Source organism: Amphiura filiformis, chromosome 12, assembly GCF_039555335.1.
Source record: "Amphiura filiformis chromosome 12, Afil_fr2py, whole genome shotgun sequence".
Taxonomy (NCBI): Eukaryota; Metazoa; Echinodermata; class Ophiuroidea; order Amphilepidida; family Amphiuridae; genus Amphiura; species Amphiura filiformis.
Genome location: NC_092639.1, coordinates 28,621,180 through 28,641,391, shown reverse-complemented (window position 1 = coordinate 28,641,391; position 20,212 = coordinate 28,621,180). Strand labels below are relative to the sequence as shown.

The window sequence follows — 20,212 nt, the reverse complement described above, 5'->3', positions numbered from 1 at the left end:
TGCCAAACCTGCATTTGAGTCTTTGTATCAAAATGTGGTGATCCACCGTGTCGAATGCTGCCGACATGTCAAGTAACACCATGAAGATAGCCTTACCATTGTCCAGAGACTGCAGAATATCATTCTTCACCTTAAGAAGTGCAGTCTCTGTACTATGGTGTCTCCGATAGGCAGATTGATATTTCTCACCAAGATGGTTGGTCTCAATATGGTCAGTTACCTGACATGTCGCAGCTTTTTCGACGATTTTGGAAAGGAATGTTATATTCGCCACAGGACGATAACTTTTCAACGAGTTTTGATCTAGGGTAGGCTTCTTGATTACAGGTGTTATAACAGAACGCTTAAGCCTTGATGGAAATGACTCACTTCAAACAAGCGCGCGCATAGCAACCAGCTCGAGAAAGGGGAACTGCACATGCGCACACTGGTTTTACAAGGCTATTTCCCCTTTGTGACGTCAGCCCGACCAAGAGAATGGTCACAGAACAGATCGTGCACGTTAAAGACATAATAATAATAGGATTTCGGTCAAATTTTAAGTTTGATATTCTTTGGTAAACATGAATTAGCATTAGTAACAACTGTGAGGAAGATTTTCTGTCAGAAACCGAAAACTCACTTCAAACCTATTTAGCCGCTTATCTGTGGAGCTCTATACAGCCTGTCACCTTAACATATGGTGCAACAAAAAACGGCTTATTTGTATTAAAAGTTGTGAGTTGTCGCCATTAAAGTTATTAACACCACGGTATTAATAGCTAAATTATTCATCTTGCTAATACTTTCCGTTTGATCAAATTAATATTCGATGGTGTACAATGTACCCTGTACATGCATATGTTGTATTATGAAATTGTTCAAAATCGATTCTGTGTAACTTTGTGCATAATTTTCGTTATGGATAAGAATGCAGACAATAACAAGACGGACATACAAACAGATACGTTGAAGTTAGTACAAAGGGCTCTCGTTTATTGAATTAAAAAAAAATTGAAACAAATTATATACATACTCTCTAAAAGGACCTTTGTTAGAACAAGATTAAATTTTTTATCTCGCAAGTGACGAAAAGAAGGTACAAACATTTAGAATTTTAAAAACCAGTAATGTGTCCAAACAAAGTGACTGAATTCGAAGATTATTGTCAGCAAAAGAGAAACTAAAATAATATGTAAAATGTTGTTATTTTTCTCTCACCTATTTCGTGTTTATTTTTGCGAGCTCCGGTATTTTGATTTGTCACTAAGCAATAATCAAAATGCATTGTCGTAAAAACATGTTTGGTACTAAGAGTGACACAAAGTGGATTTGGGACGATATAAGTAACATATCTCACCGCCAACGAAAGCACCAAACTGGAGTATTAATAAAAATGTGTTTTAGGAACAAATCAGAATTATTCTGTCCATCTTCTTTTTAGCCAGGTAAACACATTGATTTGGACACAAAAAATGTAATCTGGCATGGTACCGCCAAATTTCACCATCATGATGGGATAAAATAGTGTAATCTGGCATGGTACCACCAAATTTCACCATCATGATGAAATAAAGTAGTGTAATCTGGCATGGTACCGCCAAATTTCACCATCATGATGAGATAAAGTAGTGTAATCTGGCATGGTACCGCCAAATTTCACCATCATGATGGGATAAAATAGTGTAATCTGGCATGGTAGCGCCAAATTTCACCATCATGATGAGATAAAATAGTGTAAAATTAACAGTTCACGCAGTATAGTAAAACTGGGCAAAATCATGGTAATCTTCGTCGTGTATGTACCACTTGTCGTTGCATTAATTGTTGTTGTTGTTATTGTTGTTGTTTTGTAATTAAATTTACATAAACAAAATCATGGTAATCTTGGTCGTTTATGTACAACTTGTCGTTGCATTAATTGTTGTTGTTGTTATTGTTGTTGTTTTGTAATTAAATTCAAATAAACATGATAAGGGATGAAATCAAAACTCGACCGGTGGTTGGACGGAACCGGACGGAACCGGCGGTTTAAAAATTGCCGAAAAGTGAATGACTCAAAATTGTCATTAGATATTTTTGAAATGAACATTTTTGAATCCATACACCCCAGTGGAAGATACAGGGAGTGTGAATTTTAAAATAGGTAACTATATTTACAATCTACACCATAGTGTGTGGGAGATTAAGGTCTTTTCTTTCAGAGGGGCATATGGATTTCAACTGGAATAGCCCAATGGTGATCCAATATGTCCAAAGTGTCCTGATTCTATGACCATTTAATCATAATAATAAGATCTTTGCTGAATACACCATGTAAATATCGCAAAAATCTATATGACCTATTAGGTCATGTAGGTATAGACATTCAAAAAACAAGTACGATACCGTTGTATGCTAGTAATGTGTTGTTTAAAGTATAAAGACTTTTTTATTATTACGGAATTACTTGATACAACTATGATAATATAATTCAGTTCTCATCACACATGTCACAGGAAACAGTCAACAAATTTCTCGAATGTATTTCTTTTGTTTTTTTGGTTTTTGTCATCAAACCCCAACCTGATACGGATGATCCCAGCTTTCGAAATAGAGCATTGTTCTCAATTTGCCTAGTGTTATATTTATGCTTTTTTCAGATGTGAGCCGATCATAAAGACTCCCTTTTTTTTTACCCGGTATCTAGTAACCCACAATCCGATTCAGGCAACAACCAGCACGTTTCTATTGGATGCTTAAAATAAGGGTTGTGGTGTGTACCGGAAGTACTGAAAATATTTTCTTGACCCCCAAGCTGCTTTTAAGGTCACGATGTGATACATAAAATGTACATAAAAGAAGTTCAACATCCAGCAACCGTTAACCGTTGTGTTTCCACTGACAGAAATACCGGGTGTCACACCACATCGTCTACCTCATGAGGTAGATCACGGTTGCCGGGTGTCCACACCGCATCACTCTGAACCGATCTGTTTCCACTGAGCACATTAACCGGTAACACTCTAAACTAAACCACATTACCCGCCAACCGTTCCCCAGTAGAAACACGCAGATTGACTTGAATAAAATTGACCTGATACACCAAATACCAAATGGTCTGCAAAATGGTTAATCTTTTTGCCTAGTTCAGGTAAATCACAAGGATAAAAAAGTACCAATTCAGAATCCGAATTTTCTTTGTCCTTTTTGGCCCCCAAAGGTCAAATTATTGCGACTTGGATTTTACCTCATACGAAATACAACGTGTGTTTAATGGGTGATATTATTTGTGTTTACTTGAGGGGGAGGGGTAGTTCATCAAACATTATCTTGGATCTAATCGTCTTCTATTGTAATATAATCTATAGATCGTTTTGCCCCTTTTTGTTCCCTGACAGAAAAAACTTTTGCTCTCATATTTCCAAAGAGAAGTTTTTTCCTTTATTTACACTCTTAATACGATTACTCATTTTTTGAATAGAATATTTGGTAAAGGAAACCATTCAGATGGGGACATAACAGATTTCTCTTCAAAACGACTCATCAAAATGACATGTCGAGATCATTCACCGAGGTCATTCACCAAACACAATTGAATGTAAAATAATGGATGGTGTGAACATTTTGATAAGATTGTCGGTTCAAAGTGATAATAACGAATAGTTACGGGATCAAAAATAAATGAGTAGGGATTCTATACAAAAAATGAATAGCACGAATTTAGAGTGTAGCAAAGTCGGTGGAGCACCTCTACCCCAGATGATGGTGGATGCGATATCGCTATTTTTGACGTCGCCATTGGATTAACACATAATCATGAAATCTTCACAAACAATTCTAAATTTGTTATGTGGTGTCAAAGCCATATTATCTTACTCTAAAACCGTTGGGGTTCTGCAAAGTACCTCACTGCAAGTATGTTAATTGTACATTTATAATCGCTAACCGTGTATTGTGAATGGGGCTGTCAGCCCTGTATCTTCGCCAGCCTCGTACGTCCGAATTGCGTGTCCTATGCCGCCTGTCTACCCAAGAAAGGTGAAGTACGCCCTCCCAAATAAGGCTGAGATTATTTTGCCGTTGCGACAGACGTAGCGAGTAATTATTTGCCTTAGCCTATTACACAGCCACACGTTTCGAGAAGAACAAAGCCTTGAACACAGCTTTTTATTTGAACGGAAATCGCAGTTGAGAACCAAAAAATATCTACGGAAACCCCGCTGGTAAAACCCGCTATATTCAGAATGCTCACAGCATTCTACAAAGATCTTTCGCACTTCCCGATTTGGTTAAATTGGTTAATTGAATAACGTCGACATCATCACGTCAACACCTCATTAGCCAATCAATTTGCGTAAAATGTTGCGTTATTGCAGAATCTAGTTAACTCCCGTGTTAGGGTTAGGGATAAGCGTTCTCCTCACGCTCTCTTTCCCCTTCCTCGCGAAACTAGGGGAAAGATATATCAATTGATAACCTCGTACAATAATGACAGACTTGTACATATCTACGATTTAATGGTGAGCACAGTGGTGACTTGAATTCAGGATTTGTGCCTGAAGAAAAAGACAACTGTCTTGTCAACACTTTGTACAAAGCCTGCTTTACAACAAGCATTACCATGATTAGATAATTATATCCATTCAACTCTATAAACTTGGATGGACGAAGTTGCATTTTGAGGGCCCTATATCTTTTAAAGTAAAGGAGTCATAAGTTTTCTGATGCCAGATTTAACAACAAAAAAGTACCCCAGGATACATACTTTTCAAAGTTGTTGGGGTTCCCTTTATACATTTATGGACCTCCAAACATCGTCCTTCGCGTTGCGACACATTTTTTACGCTGACCCCCCCTAAATTTCAAATTGATGCCACGGGAAAACGAAATGGAGTATGAAGCTCAAATTTTCAGGATTTTACTTTCTCATTAAGATCTACCACCACACAGAAAAAGAATAAAATTGAAGAGGTGCTGCGGTGCACATCCCTGGAGTTGACATGGAATGCCTCAGTGGTGACTTGAAACCAGGATCTGTGCTAGAACTTACTAGAACTTAGAAGAAAAATACACCCGTCTTTTGTCATCTACTAATTATCATGATTAGATATAGCCTTTCAACTCTATAAACATCGCGTGAAATACTACTACTATACATGCCCAAGAGGAATTTGTTTCTACAAAGTGATGAAAGATATATATTTTCTTTCAACTGGAGGATACCTGTAACCGTGGTAATCAACCAATCATTTAGTCATTTAATCTATTTAATTTAATTAAAAAATGAAACTAAACGCGGCTACCAACTAACATCCATTAACACTATACAGAGTGTCCCAAAAACCCATATGGTATAACTGTTATTGTTAGTGTGGTAAAACTTTTTTAATCTCAATATAAATCTTAAGCTTGAGTTTGTGCGCATGTGCACACTTTAATAGTCAGATGTTTGTACTATGATATCAAATTTCATAAATGTAAGTAATAAGTAATATTATTTGGCTAATTTAAATGTTAAATATATGTAAATAGCGCCCTCAATTTGCACACAAATGTAGAGTTTATAGAATAAAAAATTAAAACAAAAAAGCAGAAAAAAAATTGATATAGAAACAAAAATCTATCTTAGAAATACATTTAAAATATATGTGTATTAGTGCAGTGTATATATTCTGACGTTATTAACGTGTTTTTTCACTTCTTTCCTGGTTCTCCCCTGCGATTGTCGGTCATCAACTGCACGGGCCTCTGCGATTGTATAGGTTCTCAGCTTCGATTTCCCGCTCAAATAGTTACCCTTTTTTTATTATTTCCGTTTTGTCTGGATGTTTTCCACAATGCTCCAACGATAGCCCCGTAACTAGGTTAACAAATTGTAGCCCATGTGATGCAATCGAAGAAATCTCGAAATCAATACACACACAAAAGAATTTTACTATTTCATTAGATTTACATATGCGTTCTTTTTGTTTAAAATGTATTGCAATATTTTCGTAACTTGCTAAATGCAGTAGAATTTATGTTGTGGTTTTTTTAGACACACTCTAACTGTAGATGACGCTGTCCAGGATATGGATCATTGAGTGTTTGTAAATGTTTAAATTCAAGCGACACAATTGTCTCGGGATGACAATGGGCTATACCGAGTCACTATATCGGTACAAGACTACTGTGACAGGACTAGTATCGAAGCTTTGAGCCACAAAGGGAGATGATTTTGCTTTTATAGCCAGCTTTTAAAACCACTCCAAACAAAAATGAATTCCACAGTTGACGAGTCGAATTGTGACATTTGGCTTTCAAGCGAATATGCAATCAACACTTACCACAAGATACTCTTCGTCGGTTTTATACCTATTGTCGTCGCCTTTGGTATTTTAGGAAATCTGGCTTTGTTGTTGGTCGTCTATCGCATCAAAAGTATGCGTAACACTCCAATTTTGTATAATGTCAGTAATGCAAAATACAGAGCAGCATTTGCTGAAGCTTTTGGTTGGAAAAAGAAGAAGACTCCTGGTTTAAAGAAGACTATCCAATGTACTTATAGAAATCCTACTGATTCACCTGGAGATAGAATAACTGAACACGTAATTCCGAGGTTTCTTGGTTCCGAAACATGTGATATTCAAATGAACGTACTTGCGACTAGTCCAGACGTTGCATGTAGAAGTACTGAAATCTAATCAAGGCGCAGAAAATGGTGTTCCAGAATGTCTCGATCGTGTTTTATCTTGATGAGAAATATATTTCATCAATTAATATTATCATATAGATAGCATTCAAATGTATAGGCATTCAAAAGACATGTACTGCTCCGTTGAAAAAATTATCCCTACGCCAGCTCGCCGAAGTGACGTATACAATTATAAGGGTGTTATTGTTGTTGTTTTGTAATTACGTGATATCTAAGATCTCAGCACATAAGATCAATTTCTTGAATTTATCTATTTGTTGTTCTGTAGATGGCTTAGGACCTGTAATAGTTTCTTCAACTCAAGAATATAAATTATTAAAACAGATAAAATATAAATTTATCTTCCATCCAATAGATTGATTTTAAGAATGTATTCGTGTTAATTCAGTTGTCATGGTTACAAGTGCACGTCAAAGTGCACGTCAAAGCCATAATAAAAATACGATTTCGGTCAAATTTTGATTTCGATATTCATTGGTAAACATTACGAAATAAAATTAGTAACTATTGTCAGGAAGTTTTTCTGTCTATATCCGAAAATAATGAGGTTAAGTGAAAGACAACCCTCTCACATATCTTGGCCATTTAACTGTGGAACTCAAAACAGACTGTCCCCCAAAACTGGTTTGTATTAAAAGCTGCGAGTTGTCGCCATTGTTATTAATTCCAATGTTTACCTAAACTACTAGGATATGTTGTATTATAAAATTGTTCAAAATCCATTATGTGCCACTTTGGGCACAATTTTCATCAAGAAAATGCCAAAGATTATGGACAATAACCATGATAAACAAGACGGTATTAGGAACAGCGAGTGAAAAGTGAGTACAAGGGGCTCTCATTTATTACAAATTGTGCTTGCAGAGTGGTTCAGGACTGCCACAGGAGTAAGACAAGATTGCATCCTATCACCACAGTTATTTAACATACTGCTGGAGTTAGTCATCAACTTAGCAATCTAGGACCTGGACACTGGCATCAAAATCCAAGGCAAAACCCTCAACAACCTGCGGTTTGCCGTTGACATTGTGTTAATGGCAGATTTAGAGGAAGATCTTCAAACAGTTCTAACTCTTGTGCACACCCAAAGCAAGAAATTTGGCCTCAATATAAACAAGTGGAAAACTGAAGTTCAAATTATCAACAAAGTCAGCCACCCAATGACCATTTTCATAGGCAGTCCAAAATTTCACCTACCTGGGAGGAGTTTTCACAGAGAACTCAACCAGTACGGAAGACATCAAACGGAGGATTGGACTGGCAATGGGAAGCATGCAATAGTTATCCACAATGGAAGTCAAAAGAAATCAGTACTGACACAAAAATGGAACTCTACCAGGTGCTAATAATGTCAATAGCAACATATGGCTCAGAAGCTTGGGCGCTCAAGAAAAGAGATGAGAAGTCTCCAGAACAATTATTATTTTATTGTATCGGTACCAAATGAGTTATAGACGAACTGAACCTGGCGGGAGAAGACCACGGTGGCAAACTGCCATTTACCGAGGCTATGGGCTATAAATCTGGACGTGTCTGCTTTGTAATCTTAAGAACCACACTAATCTCCATTCGAAATGAATTCCACACTTAATAACGAATCGGATTGTGACCTTTGGCTTCCAAGCGAAGATGCAACTCAATTGTTATACAACACTTACCACAAGGTACTCTTCGTGGGATTTCCCAGCAAACACAAAAAAGTTTTAAAAACGTTTCAAATAAGTTATATTTTGGCTTTTGGTTTAGGTAAAAATGTTTTAATAATATTAAAATGTCGGGTTATATAAAGGTCATGAAAACGTTTTAAAACGTTTTGTACGAAAACACACTACAGCAATATTTTTAAAATGTTTTCAAACTGTTATTGTAAACTATTTTTGCAAACATATTTTGCCAAATATTTTGTCAACACTTAAGGGCTGGGGTATGAACGTTTGGACAGTATTTATTTTGGGACATCAGAGCATCAGACATATCGAATTGCATTCTGAATACGAAGAATGTCATTCTGATATCAAATAATTTTGATTTTTGAAATTCGCAATTTAATACACATTTTATGGTAAAACATTAAAAATTGATATTTTTGATATTTAACAGTACTTGAAGTAAACTTTATAAATCTGATGATTTATACTTAAAAGTAATATGTAGGTGGGATGAAAAGCCGACGATCAATTGAAAATTTTGACCTTTCGTATTGAATGGATTTTTTCCCAAAACACCAACAAAAATTAGGTCTTTTTGGGAAAAAAATCCATATCTTCAATATGAAAGGTCAAAATTTTCAATTGACCGTCGGCTTTTCCTCCCTGCTACATACACTTTAAGAATATATCATTAGATTTATATAATTTACTTCGAGGACTGTTATGTATCAAAAATTTGAAAAATATCAAATTTTTATAATTTGTCATAAAATTTGTATTATATTGTGATTTTCAAAAATTATTTGATATCAGAAAGACATGCTTCGTATTCAGAATGCAATTGATAGGTCCGAGGTGCTCTCATGTCCCACAAAAAATACTGTCGAAACGCAATAAACGCTCATTTTAGATCCCTTAAATAACATGATATTAAAATATTTGCATCCAGCAAACACAGAAATGTTCTTAAAATGTTTTTTCAAAACGTTTTAATAACATTTAAATGTCGGGTTATATAAAGGTCATGAAAACGTTTTAAAAACGTTATTGCAAATATTTTGGGCAAACATTTTTCACAAAATATTTTTTCAACCCCAAAATAACATTCTGTTTAGAATTTTTTGTATCAAGTTTTCAAAAATGTTTTTGGAATGTTATTAAAACGTTTTTATACCCTTTATATAACCCGACATTTAAGTTTTCTGTCAAACATTTTCTGTTTGCTGAGCAGTAGATTATCAAAAAATGTTTTTTAATGTTATGAAAACGTTTTATACCCTTAGTATACCCTTTATATAACCCGACATTTAAACGTTTTCTGACAACCTTTTATAACCTTTTGGGGTTGTACCTCTTGTCGTTGCATTTGGTATTTTATGAAATCTGGCTTTGCTGTTCTTATCGTATCTTATCTTGTCTATCGTATCAAGAGTATGCGTAATACTACAAATATTTATTTGTGCAACTTAGCCATGAGTGATGCTGCACTCCCGGGGGCACTTCAATTTGAAATGGATATAGGTGTAGGGCTGGCACTTTCGCACTAAGGAGCATTCGGTGAGAGCAAAATGTAAAAAATATGGGGTCATTGGGTGAGAGCATGATTTTTAGCATTCGGTGAGAGCAAAATGTAAAAAATATGGGGTCATTGGGTGAGAACATGACCTTTTTTTAAAATGGAATCTTTGGGTGAGAGCCGAAACAGCGCAACAGAAACCTCGAAAATTGAATTTCTAGTTCTAAATGGCTTCAAATTGCTTTGTTTTTTTCAAAATAAGTGACAAAATCAGTGATAAATGAAAGTTGCTGTTAAAATTGAACAAGTAAGGGTCTTTGGGTGACAGATCAAATGAAAAAATAGGGGGTCTTCGGGTGACAGAGCATGTGTTCGTAAAAAATATGGGGTCTTTGGGTGACAGCGACGCTGAAAAGGGGGGTCTTAACAGCCCTACATACGCGTCACCTCCAAAGTTGGAGTGCCCCCCCCCCCCCGAGGCTGCACTACTTGTTGCCGGTGCGATACGCTATCTTACTACCTATTTCACGACACCCATGTTTTGGTATTTCTCTTTGCCTACGGCGCAAGGCTGTCTTGTATCTGAAATCACTGTCCGTCTGTTCTATTTCACATCGGTTTTCTTCGTATGGTTATTTGAACGATATCTTGCCATTTGTCACCCTATGAGACATTTATTGATCAAAGGAAAACGCTGGACAATAAAGATGACCGTATCATTATGGATTATTTCCTTATCAATATCAAGTCTTGCTTTTCCACTTCATCGAGTCTCATATGCATGTGTAAGTTGGCCCAATGAAAGTGAGTATCGCTCTTTGTTATCAAAATTCTCAACTTGCATACCTGATGTGAGTCGTGTTTCAAGTCATGTTTCTATACTTATTACGGCCTTTTTCGATATCAGTCAATTTACTCTAGCGGTTTTGATGTGTACATACATGTTTATAAAGATAATTTGCACGCTAAGTACATACTGCAGTTACTGTCCGTTTTCCTATACACAATACACAGTGCTCTCACCATTGACGCGTGACCCCTACAAAATGATGTATGTTGGGAGAATGGACACTTGCCTAGTTAACATCACTGTGTGAAAAATAACCAGCCAATATTTTATTTATTCTCCAAAACTTCTAGCAAATATATTTCTCTAACATGACCTAAAATTACAGCTAGGTTAGATGTTCAGAAATGGTCGTACTTTTGTAAAATATGAGTGAGGGCAAGGCATAGCTAGCCAACTCCCCGTGTTATTTGAATGGAGATTTGACCGAAAATATTGGTATCGGACCGCTCACTTCTGAAGGATGCCACAAAAAACCGGTAAAAGCTACATTTAAATTATTCTAAATAGGTTCTAGAAAATAAAGTTTTGTAACATGTCCTAAATTTTTAGCTAATTTAGGTGTTTGGAGAGGGTCGTACTTTTGTGTTTTAGGAAGGACATGTAAACGACAGATAACACCAAAAATATGAAGAAATTATTTCTAAACCGTGTTAAGTCAAAAATCATTATGTTGCTCATTTTCAAGAATGCTGGTTTACAAACAGCACGACATTGTCTGATTTCGTGAACAAAGCCACACATAACATTGTTTCCTTTCGTTTCCTTTGTAATCGGTTACCCAACTGAAGCTATGAATACCAGCTTTATTGCGATATCGCACATGAAAACAGTCACTTGTGCACAACCAGAGAAGATCCGATTTAATCAGTTGAGCTGTTTCAATGAGTGTTATCTTGGTTTAATAGCTTTTAATGGGGTTAAGTCCTGCAAAGGTCGAGATGAATTCTACTGTAGACATGACTGCATCATGACAGACAGAGTCATCAACAGTAAGAAACCAAATAGCGCGAATGTTGATACTGAATGGAACCGTTTTCTTCATGTCTTCTTCCATTTCGGATAAATGAAATTAACAGTATCTTTGTAACGCTGACGAATAATGGTATTTTTTCAAACTTAAAAGTTTGGAATAATATTGCTTGGTTAGGACGTGTGATGGCACTGTTAAACTCAGCTCTAAATCCAATTTTGTATAATGTCAGTAATACGAAATACAGATCGGCGTTCGCTGAAGATTTTTGGTTTGAAGAAGAAGAAGAAGAAGAAGAAGACGTCTGTTTCAGGGACAACTAACCAATGTACTCAAAGTAAATAAATCCTTTGTTTCCTATTGTTTATTGTTACGTTCAATGGAGCATATCTCACTAGTGGCAGTGGCGACATCCGGGCTCAGTTGTGGAGGATGGTCACATATTTGAACGATATCTTGCCATTTGTCACCCAATGAGACATTTATTGATTAAAGGAAAACGCTGGACAACAAAGATGACCGTATCATTATGGATTATTTCCTTATCGATATCAAGTCTTGCTTTTCCAGTTCACCAAGTCTCATATGCATGTGTAAGTTGGCCCAATGAAAGTGAGTATCGCTCTTTGTTATCAAAATTCTCAACTTGCATACCTGATGTGAGTCGTGTTTCAAGTCATGTTTCTATACTTATTACGGCCTTTTTCGATATCAGTCAATTTACTCTAGCGGTTTTGATGTGTACATACATGTTTATAAAGATAATTTGCACGCTAAGTACAGACAGAGTCATCAACAGTAAGAAACCAAATAGCGCGAATGTTGATACTGAATGGAACCGTTTTCTTCATGTCTTCTCCCATTTCGGATAAATGAAATTAACAGTATCTTTGTAACGCTGACGAATAATGGTATTTTTTCAAACTTAAAAGTTTGGAATAATATTGCTTGGTTAGGACGTGTGATGGCACTGTTAAACTCAGCTCTAAATCCAATTTTGTATTCTGTCGGTTGGACATCCGGGCTATCTCTAGTCTCGGGCCCAAACTGCATGTGGCTCACGGTTTGTTATGAACAACAGAAGCCGGCTGTGAAGGAGGCTACATAGCGATGTTGCTGGAGTGATATTCAATTTCGGAAAAAACGACACTCGACCATGGAATTTAATTTTAAGTTTGTCAGTATATAAACGGTAAATCAAGTAAGTTTCTTTCACTCTGAAGACTAAGAAACGGTTGTTTGATTCCACTGACTATTTGCGATCGAAATTTACATAACACCAATGACAGAAATCATCAACAAAAATCGAATCAGGGACTTGTTTTCACTCGAACATCATCAACCGGAAGTGACGTGACACGGACCGACAGAATAATGTCAGTAATACGAAATACAGATCGGCGTTCGCTGAAGATTTTTTGTTTGAAGAAGAAGAAGAAGACGTCTGTTTCAGGGACAACTAACCAATGTACTCAAAGTAAAACTACTGCTTCTCCTGGAAATCGAAGAATTGAACGAGCAATTCCCAAGTATCTTGATTCTGAAACATGTGATATTCAGATGAACGTACTTAAGACTACACTACAGGATTCTCATGAGATTAGCAGCTCTGCTACTCTCGAGTACCTACGTCCGCCACCAGACCCTTGTGGGCCAGCAAGCCGGCTGCAACTCGCGAATACCTCGTGGCGTAGGTACTTTGAAGGTACTCCGAGTACCGACAATGGTACTCGCCTGTCAGGTACTCCACAGCTGAGTACCGACATGGGTACTCTGGCAAAAAAAATGAGACAAGCGGGTTGCCATTTCTTATTTGTTTCTGTTGCCATATTGTTTTATATTGATTAATATGTTCTTGATTTATGTTTCTTATTTATTCTTTTGGGCATTTTTAAGCGGATACGTTATAGTAAATGAGTAAATAAATAAATAAATAAATAGATAAATAAGTAAATAACTAACTAAAGGAGTAAATAAATAAGGAAATAGGTAAACAAGTAAATAAGTGATTAAATAAATAATTACCCAAAGAAGTAAATAAATAAATAAATAAATAAATAAATAAATAAATAAATAGACAGGTAAAATAACTAATTATATAAATAAGTAAATAATTAGGTAAATAATAACTAAATAAATAAGTAAATAAACAAGAAAATAAGAAAATAACCAAGTAGGTCTAAATAAATAAATAAATAAATAAATAAATAAATAAATAAATAGATAAATAAATATCTAAATGAGTAAGTAAATAAATAAGTGAAGATTAATAAATAAGTATATAAACAATTAAATAAAGAAAGAAAGAAAGAAGTAACCAACTAGATAAATAATTAGGTAATAAATAAATCAGTAAAATAACTAAAGCAAGTAATGAGTTAATGAATAAAAAAACATACGAACATAAAATACATGATGCAATCTTTTCTAAACATTTCTGAAAAATAATGAATTTACTAAATAAGATAAAAATTACAAATGAAAACAACCAAGCTGAGCAACCATCAGCCAAGCAAACAGCTAACTAACCAACCAAGTAAACACTTTTATAAAACCGTGTTATTTTCCAAACACAAAACGGAAAACAAATTTTATGAAAAACAACGGAATTATAACACTGTCGCCGGCGTACGGAAAAACTGCATTGTGTAACAAGCAATTGCATCTAGATCATAACAAATTAATATTTCCACTTCAACGCGTTCGTGTGCAAGCCTTGTTGAACGCGTAGTTGAACGCGCAGTCGGCCGCGTAGTTGTACCACGGGCGCGCGCGCCTTGAAGTCAATGAACTTTACGATCAAAGGACTTTGGCGACGGAGTACCTCGCGGGTGAGTACCTTCACTCAAGGATTCTCGAGTATACTGTGGTTCGCCTCAAGTTCTGTAGTGACGTAGGTGCGTATTTCGATGTGAACCGCACGCGTAAAGTTAAACGCGCAGAGCGTACACGCAAGCGTACAAGGGTAGATTGTCCACACGCTTGCGACGCAACCGCGAAAAAGCAATGACGTCACTACCAAACTTGAGGTGAACCACAGTATAATATACTATAGGATAAGCCACTAGTTTGCGCAAATGAAGTCAGTCATTCAGCCTATGCGCCTTCATGCATGTGATGGCCTAGCTGTACCCCGGTACGTGTAGGAGTGTATAACCTGTGGAAGAGATGATGCATGTTTACGTCATCATTTCAAAAAAAAATTAAATGGCGAAAAACGGTGAACATTTGGTCGGACCTTTCCATTACTATCATATCGTGAAAAACCAAATAGCTGAGGAGTTAGCTCAATATGCTAGGAAAATATTCTCTTCGATGACCCCGTGACGAGACTGGCTAAATAAGCTGTATTTTTGCTGGAAAGGGTCCGAATAACTGGCAGTCGATGTGCGCCATCTTGGAAAATAGCTCGAAATAGACTTCCTCGACAGTCGTTCAAGATTAGAACTGAGATCTGGAACTACATTAACCAATCAAATCTTGCGCACTCAAATGACCTAGCAACTGTCAATCAAATATAGGATAAGTCCTTTTGACCAATAAAGCAGTCTTGCGCATCATAGCCGTTCACAAGTACGTAAGATTTAGGCTACGCACTCAAATGCATAGCAACCGGCATAGCAACCGTCACTCAAACTGCCGACGAAGTGACTTCATTTTTTATACAGGGATTGAATACGAGTGTCACAGCCCTGCTTCACTGCTACTTCACTGCTGACACATGGGTACACCATGGGTGCGGTTACTGTGCAGGTATTTCCGCTGAAGGGCCATCCAGATCGAAGTACCCCCGACCATGGTGTGCCTATAAGTCACCTACTCGGTACCTCGCAGTTGACTCTTAGGTGACGCATGGTGGAGTATCGATGTATTTTTTGTTTAAAATTTGCTTCTTACTTTATTAATTGTACCTTGACCTTCGAGTCATTTTAAAGTATTAAGAAATGCAAATATCACAAGTAAACTATACTTTCCTTGACATGCCTTGCACAGTTGTCCTTCAACTCCTCAATCTGCTGTCCATCTATCACAAACTCATCACTTTTCCGCTCGTCTACAACCATTAATTTTGTCTTCTTTGTGTTCAGAAGAAGGCTTTTTTCTTCGCTTTGATTTGATTTCTAATTGATTAGTGATGTTCCTATGCTTATTGAAGTTGTATTGTGATTGTATTAACGTTTCGACCTGAAATATAAAGTAACTTGAATAGACTAGACTGATAATTGGCTTAATTTATTACAATTAAAAAGGGTAATTAAAATATGTTGCATGCACTGCCGTAGCTGTGTTTCTCGGGGTGTGTTTCAAAACAAACAGAATCTTACAACAATATTTGAGAGAAGCCCTAACAAAGTGGAATGGAATATGTTGGAAATTGATTGGTGAGTTAAAATCAAAATACAACATGTTTGCTGTTTTCAGGGTAGACGAGGTATTGTTGGCCGAAGCAGCCAAAATAAAATCGATTTTCATTATCTAAATCAATACGGTATATTATTGAAAAATAACACTTTAAAACTTCATTCTAAAAATCATATACTTTGAACACTTACATGATTTATTGAGTTATGTACGTTGTTTCAGCCCTCTTTGCAACATAACTCAAGAACAATAGGACCTATAAAAGTGTATCTGTGATATTTGAATTCTACACATTCGCTATGAAAATGATCAATGCAATTTTTGCCAAAGCTCACTACCATTCGCAACTAAATCAACAACAGTTTAAAATAGTTGCTTACCTTAATGATTAAAATCAACTCAAATCTGTGTTCTATGGAGTAAATATTTGTACTCGAACTTTTTCAACATTCAAGTTTTACCAATCAAGTATATGGGCAGTTAGTGCTGTATGAGTAATATGGCGCGGTCCATGTATATGACGTCATTCTCCCAAAAAGGTTGATACCAGGATTTTTTTGGATGCTTGGTGTCTGTGATTGAAGATTGGGTACATAGAGAACCTACAAAATCTGGGATATGGATCGAACCTACATAGGAGCAATTACGTCACAAACTTGAAAATGTAATGCTGCATTGGATGGAAAATTCAGTTATTATTTTGCCTCGAAAAACGCCCGGAAATATATACGTTCGCTTTAAAATGCTCAAACTTGTTCGGACTTTTGAAAGGGTTTCGAAACCCGCACCACCCTTTGTGAATGTGTCCTAAAATCTAATCTGCGGCCCGCGTAATTTTTCATTGGTTATTTCTGACCCGCAGAGTTAAAAAGGTTGCTTATAATTAAAGACTGAATTAAAAAGACTAGTTTGCGTCTGACGTCTGGGGAAATGCGCGGGTTGACTGGACGTAATACGCAAACTAGTCTTGTTAATTCTTTATTCAATTATACCCGGTGTTACAGGAAGCACATCGATTCAAATGGTTATTAGTATTATTGACAATTCTTAAACACTTGAGAACGTTCCTGCAATCTCATTGGTTCGTACCCGTGTGATATGACATGATATCACACGGGTCAGCGCGTGTGCATCAACGCGATACGCGTGCTCGCTATTTGAACCAATCGGGAGGCGCATAGCAACAACAGGACTGATCGATTTTAAGCCCTAGGTAGTTCCTTATAAAATGTAGGATTTAATTTGATTAAAATTTGTAATATACTTATGATATTTCTATTTGAATTGAAGTGTTTAAGAATAAGAATAAAGGTATTGTTTTTAGCCGATGTCGTGCATCTATCGTCTCATATAACACGGGCGATATCATTATTTTTGGCGTAAAACAACTCGGCTTCGCCTCGTTGTTTTACTTAAAATAACGATGTCGCCCGTGTTATATGAGACGATAGATGCACGACAGCGGCCAAAAACAATACCTTTATTCTCTAAATATTACATAATAATAAAACTGGACACACAAAAAGTGAACTATATAAACTTATAATGAAAAATATAACTGATAATATAAGCTTATATGTTTCATGAAATCTAACACACTTATTACGCAACACAAATAAAGTTGATTAGTAAAAGTGAATGAGCTTCATTAAAATGCCCAAGCTTTTAGTATTTATCTTTACAAATATCCACACTGACCACTGATTAATAATTATAATAATTAAAATAACGATGGGGAGTCTATGACTATAATGGGTCTACTGAACAAGTAAACATATACTAGTAATTAGTTTGAAAGCAGTGTAGGAAAACGTTTTATAAACTAATGAGTTTCATTCCACAGGAACGCCCAGTTGATTTTATTGTTATTTGTTATAATAATGATTTCATGATGAATATCAATACAACCGTTGTTGGTCCAAGCGAACGTCTTGTTACTATATTGCTAGCCTCGTCTCAGCCGTCATTCGAATCGTTTGAATCACCCGCTAATATGTCGGAAACGCCTAGCATGCCAAATAAGCCGCAACCAACCCGAATATCACCGTGGGCTGATGATTACCCCGTAAACACGTACTATCTGATCCTTGTCTATCTTATGTGCATTTGTGGGCTGGTTGGTAACATCCTAGTCATAGGTAGCGTTTTTGTCCACAAAAAACTGCGAGTTTTGAGCAATGTCTTCATCGTTAATCTTGCCGTAGCCGATTTGTGCGTCGTCATCGTCGTCGACGTGTTCACTATTCTCGGCATTTACACGAAAGGTTTGATCTTCGAAGGTAAGCCCATTTTGTGTGAATTACTCGGTGTGATTTGCATTACATCCTGCGCTTGTTCCTTGTGGTGTATTGCGGCCATTGCTCTCAATCGTTACATCTGTATCTGTCATCGCAATCTGTACCTGACTCTCTTCAAAAAGAAGACTGTGCCCTACATCATCCTCACACTGTGGGTTATATCTTTCTTCATAGATTTTCCAAACTTAATCGGTTGGGGTCGACATGGATTTGATCAAAGACTTCTCTTTTGTACCTATGATTTCAGCGCTAATTTTGGCTACTCCATCTACTTTGCCGTTTTGCTGATAACAATACCGTTCATTGTTCTTACCTACTCCTACATTCGTATACTGTTGTACTCTCGAGAAGTGAAGAAGGAATTGAGAGCACATCAAAAGAAAGATAGTGCCGCTCCAGGAGGCGTAATTCGCACAACAGATCTTCGCTTACTAAAATCTGTTCTTATCATCTGGATTTGTTATACTCTGTTCTGGTTACCTTACACCATCATCGTATTTTTCGACCAGGATGGGGACTGGGGACGTACAGTGTACATCTTCGCAACGGCATTGGCTCACGCCAGCTCCAGTTCGAATGGTTTGATATACGCGGCTACTAATCGTAACTTTCGAGAAGCTTACGTATATCAACTGAAATATGTGTTTTGTTGCTGCGGTCTGTTTTGTAATGATAAGTCTAAACATGCTGTAAACTCAAATTCAGCGTCCACAGTCGTGGCTGGAGATGTTGTTGCTACAGGATCGCGAAAAGAAAGCAAAAGAGACCGCAGCAGATGGATCAAAGATAAGATTACAGAACCAGAGAAACTCAATAACCTTAATGTAATGGTGGGAGTAGTGGGAGGAGAAAATGTCAACATGGGATTCGTATCCGGAGAAGAACCTGAACGAAAGATTATTGACCCAGAGAGTAAAAACTAAAGCAATGGAAATTGTTATCATGTGTTGTTGGCGATAACAGAAAGCAGCACCTAGAGTCGTCAATTAAAGCTATAATCACGACGCAATTGGTATCTAAACAAACGTTATAATAATGTTTAAAGCTATCACTTTTAGAGAATAGAGGTGTAGTTTTAACCTTTGTCGTGCTCCTATTGTCTCATAAAACTTATTTATAGTAGAACAACAAGCCCGAAGACGGAGTTGTTATGCACCTCAAATGGTATCGCCAGTATTATGTGACAATGAGATGCATGACAGAATAATTAGTTGGAAAACGTTTCGCGATGAAAAAAACCCCATGGTGATGTCTTTGTAAATTGCATTCTTGATCAAAGACTTCTCTTTTGTACCTATGATTTCAGCGCTAACTTTGGCTACTCGATCTACTTTGTCGTTTTACTCGTAACAATACCGTTCATTGTTCTGACCTACACCTACATTCGCATACTGATGTACTGTCGAGAAGTGTAGAAGGACTTGAACTCTGAAAAGTGCACTTTTTCAATTAGGAGGGTGTGGGGACGAACCGCTCATACCCCCACACCTTTTGGTGGGTTTGGGCCCTGCCCCATACAGGCTTGCCCCCTTGCACTTTTCTTGCTAATTTTGTCTTGCTAATATTGGACATGTTATTTATAAAGAACTATAAAAAGGGAGTCTTTCAATGGAATATTCCATATTGTTTGTGGCCACTACTCCACACCTGAAGTGCTCCATGATACCGGTTGCTTTGAGGGTTGGGGACGTCAGTACTTGCATTATAACACTTGTCACTTGGTCATAAGAGCCCTTGTCCTTTCAATGCCTTTCCAAGATAGATTATGGCAACGGGCTACTTCTTGGTTGCTCTAAAGCAGACATTCAAAGACTACAACGCATCCATAATTGGGCTGCGAAACAGATATGTAAAGCCCTCAGATATGATCATGCCAGCCTGTACTTAAAACAGTTGCACTGGCTTCCTGTTGA

General features: G+C 36.8%; 1 protein-coding gene across 1 annotated transcript; it reads left to right on the top strand.

Moving 5' to 3' along the window:
• Positions 1-17,893: 17,893 nt before the first annotated feature.
• LOC140166743 (melatonin receptor type 1B-B-like) lies at positions 17,894-19,222 on the top strand. Its single transcript, XM_072190239.1, has one exon. It carries the CDS (start codon positions 17,894-17,896, stop codon positions 19,220-19,222), a length of 1,329 nt encoding a protein of 442 aa, XP_072046340.1.
• Positions 19,223-20,212: the final 990 nt, after the last annotated feature.

Coding starts and splice junctions, on each gene's coding strand:
- LOC140166743 (XM_072190239.1), top strand. CDS start 17,894: ATGAATATCAATACAACCGTTGTTGGTCCAAGCGAACGTCTTGTTACT.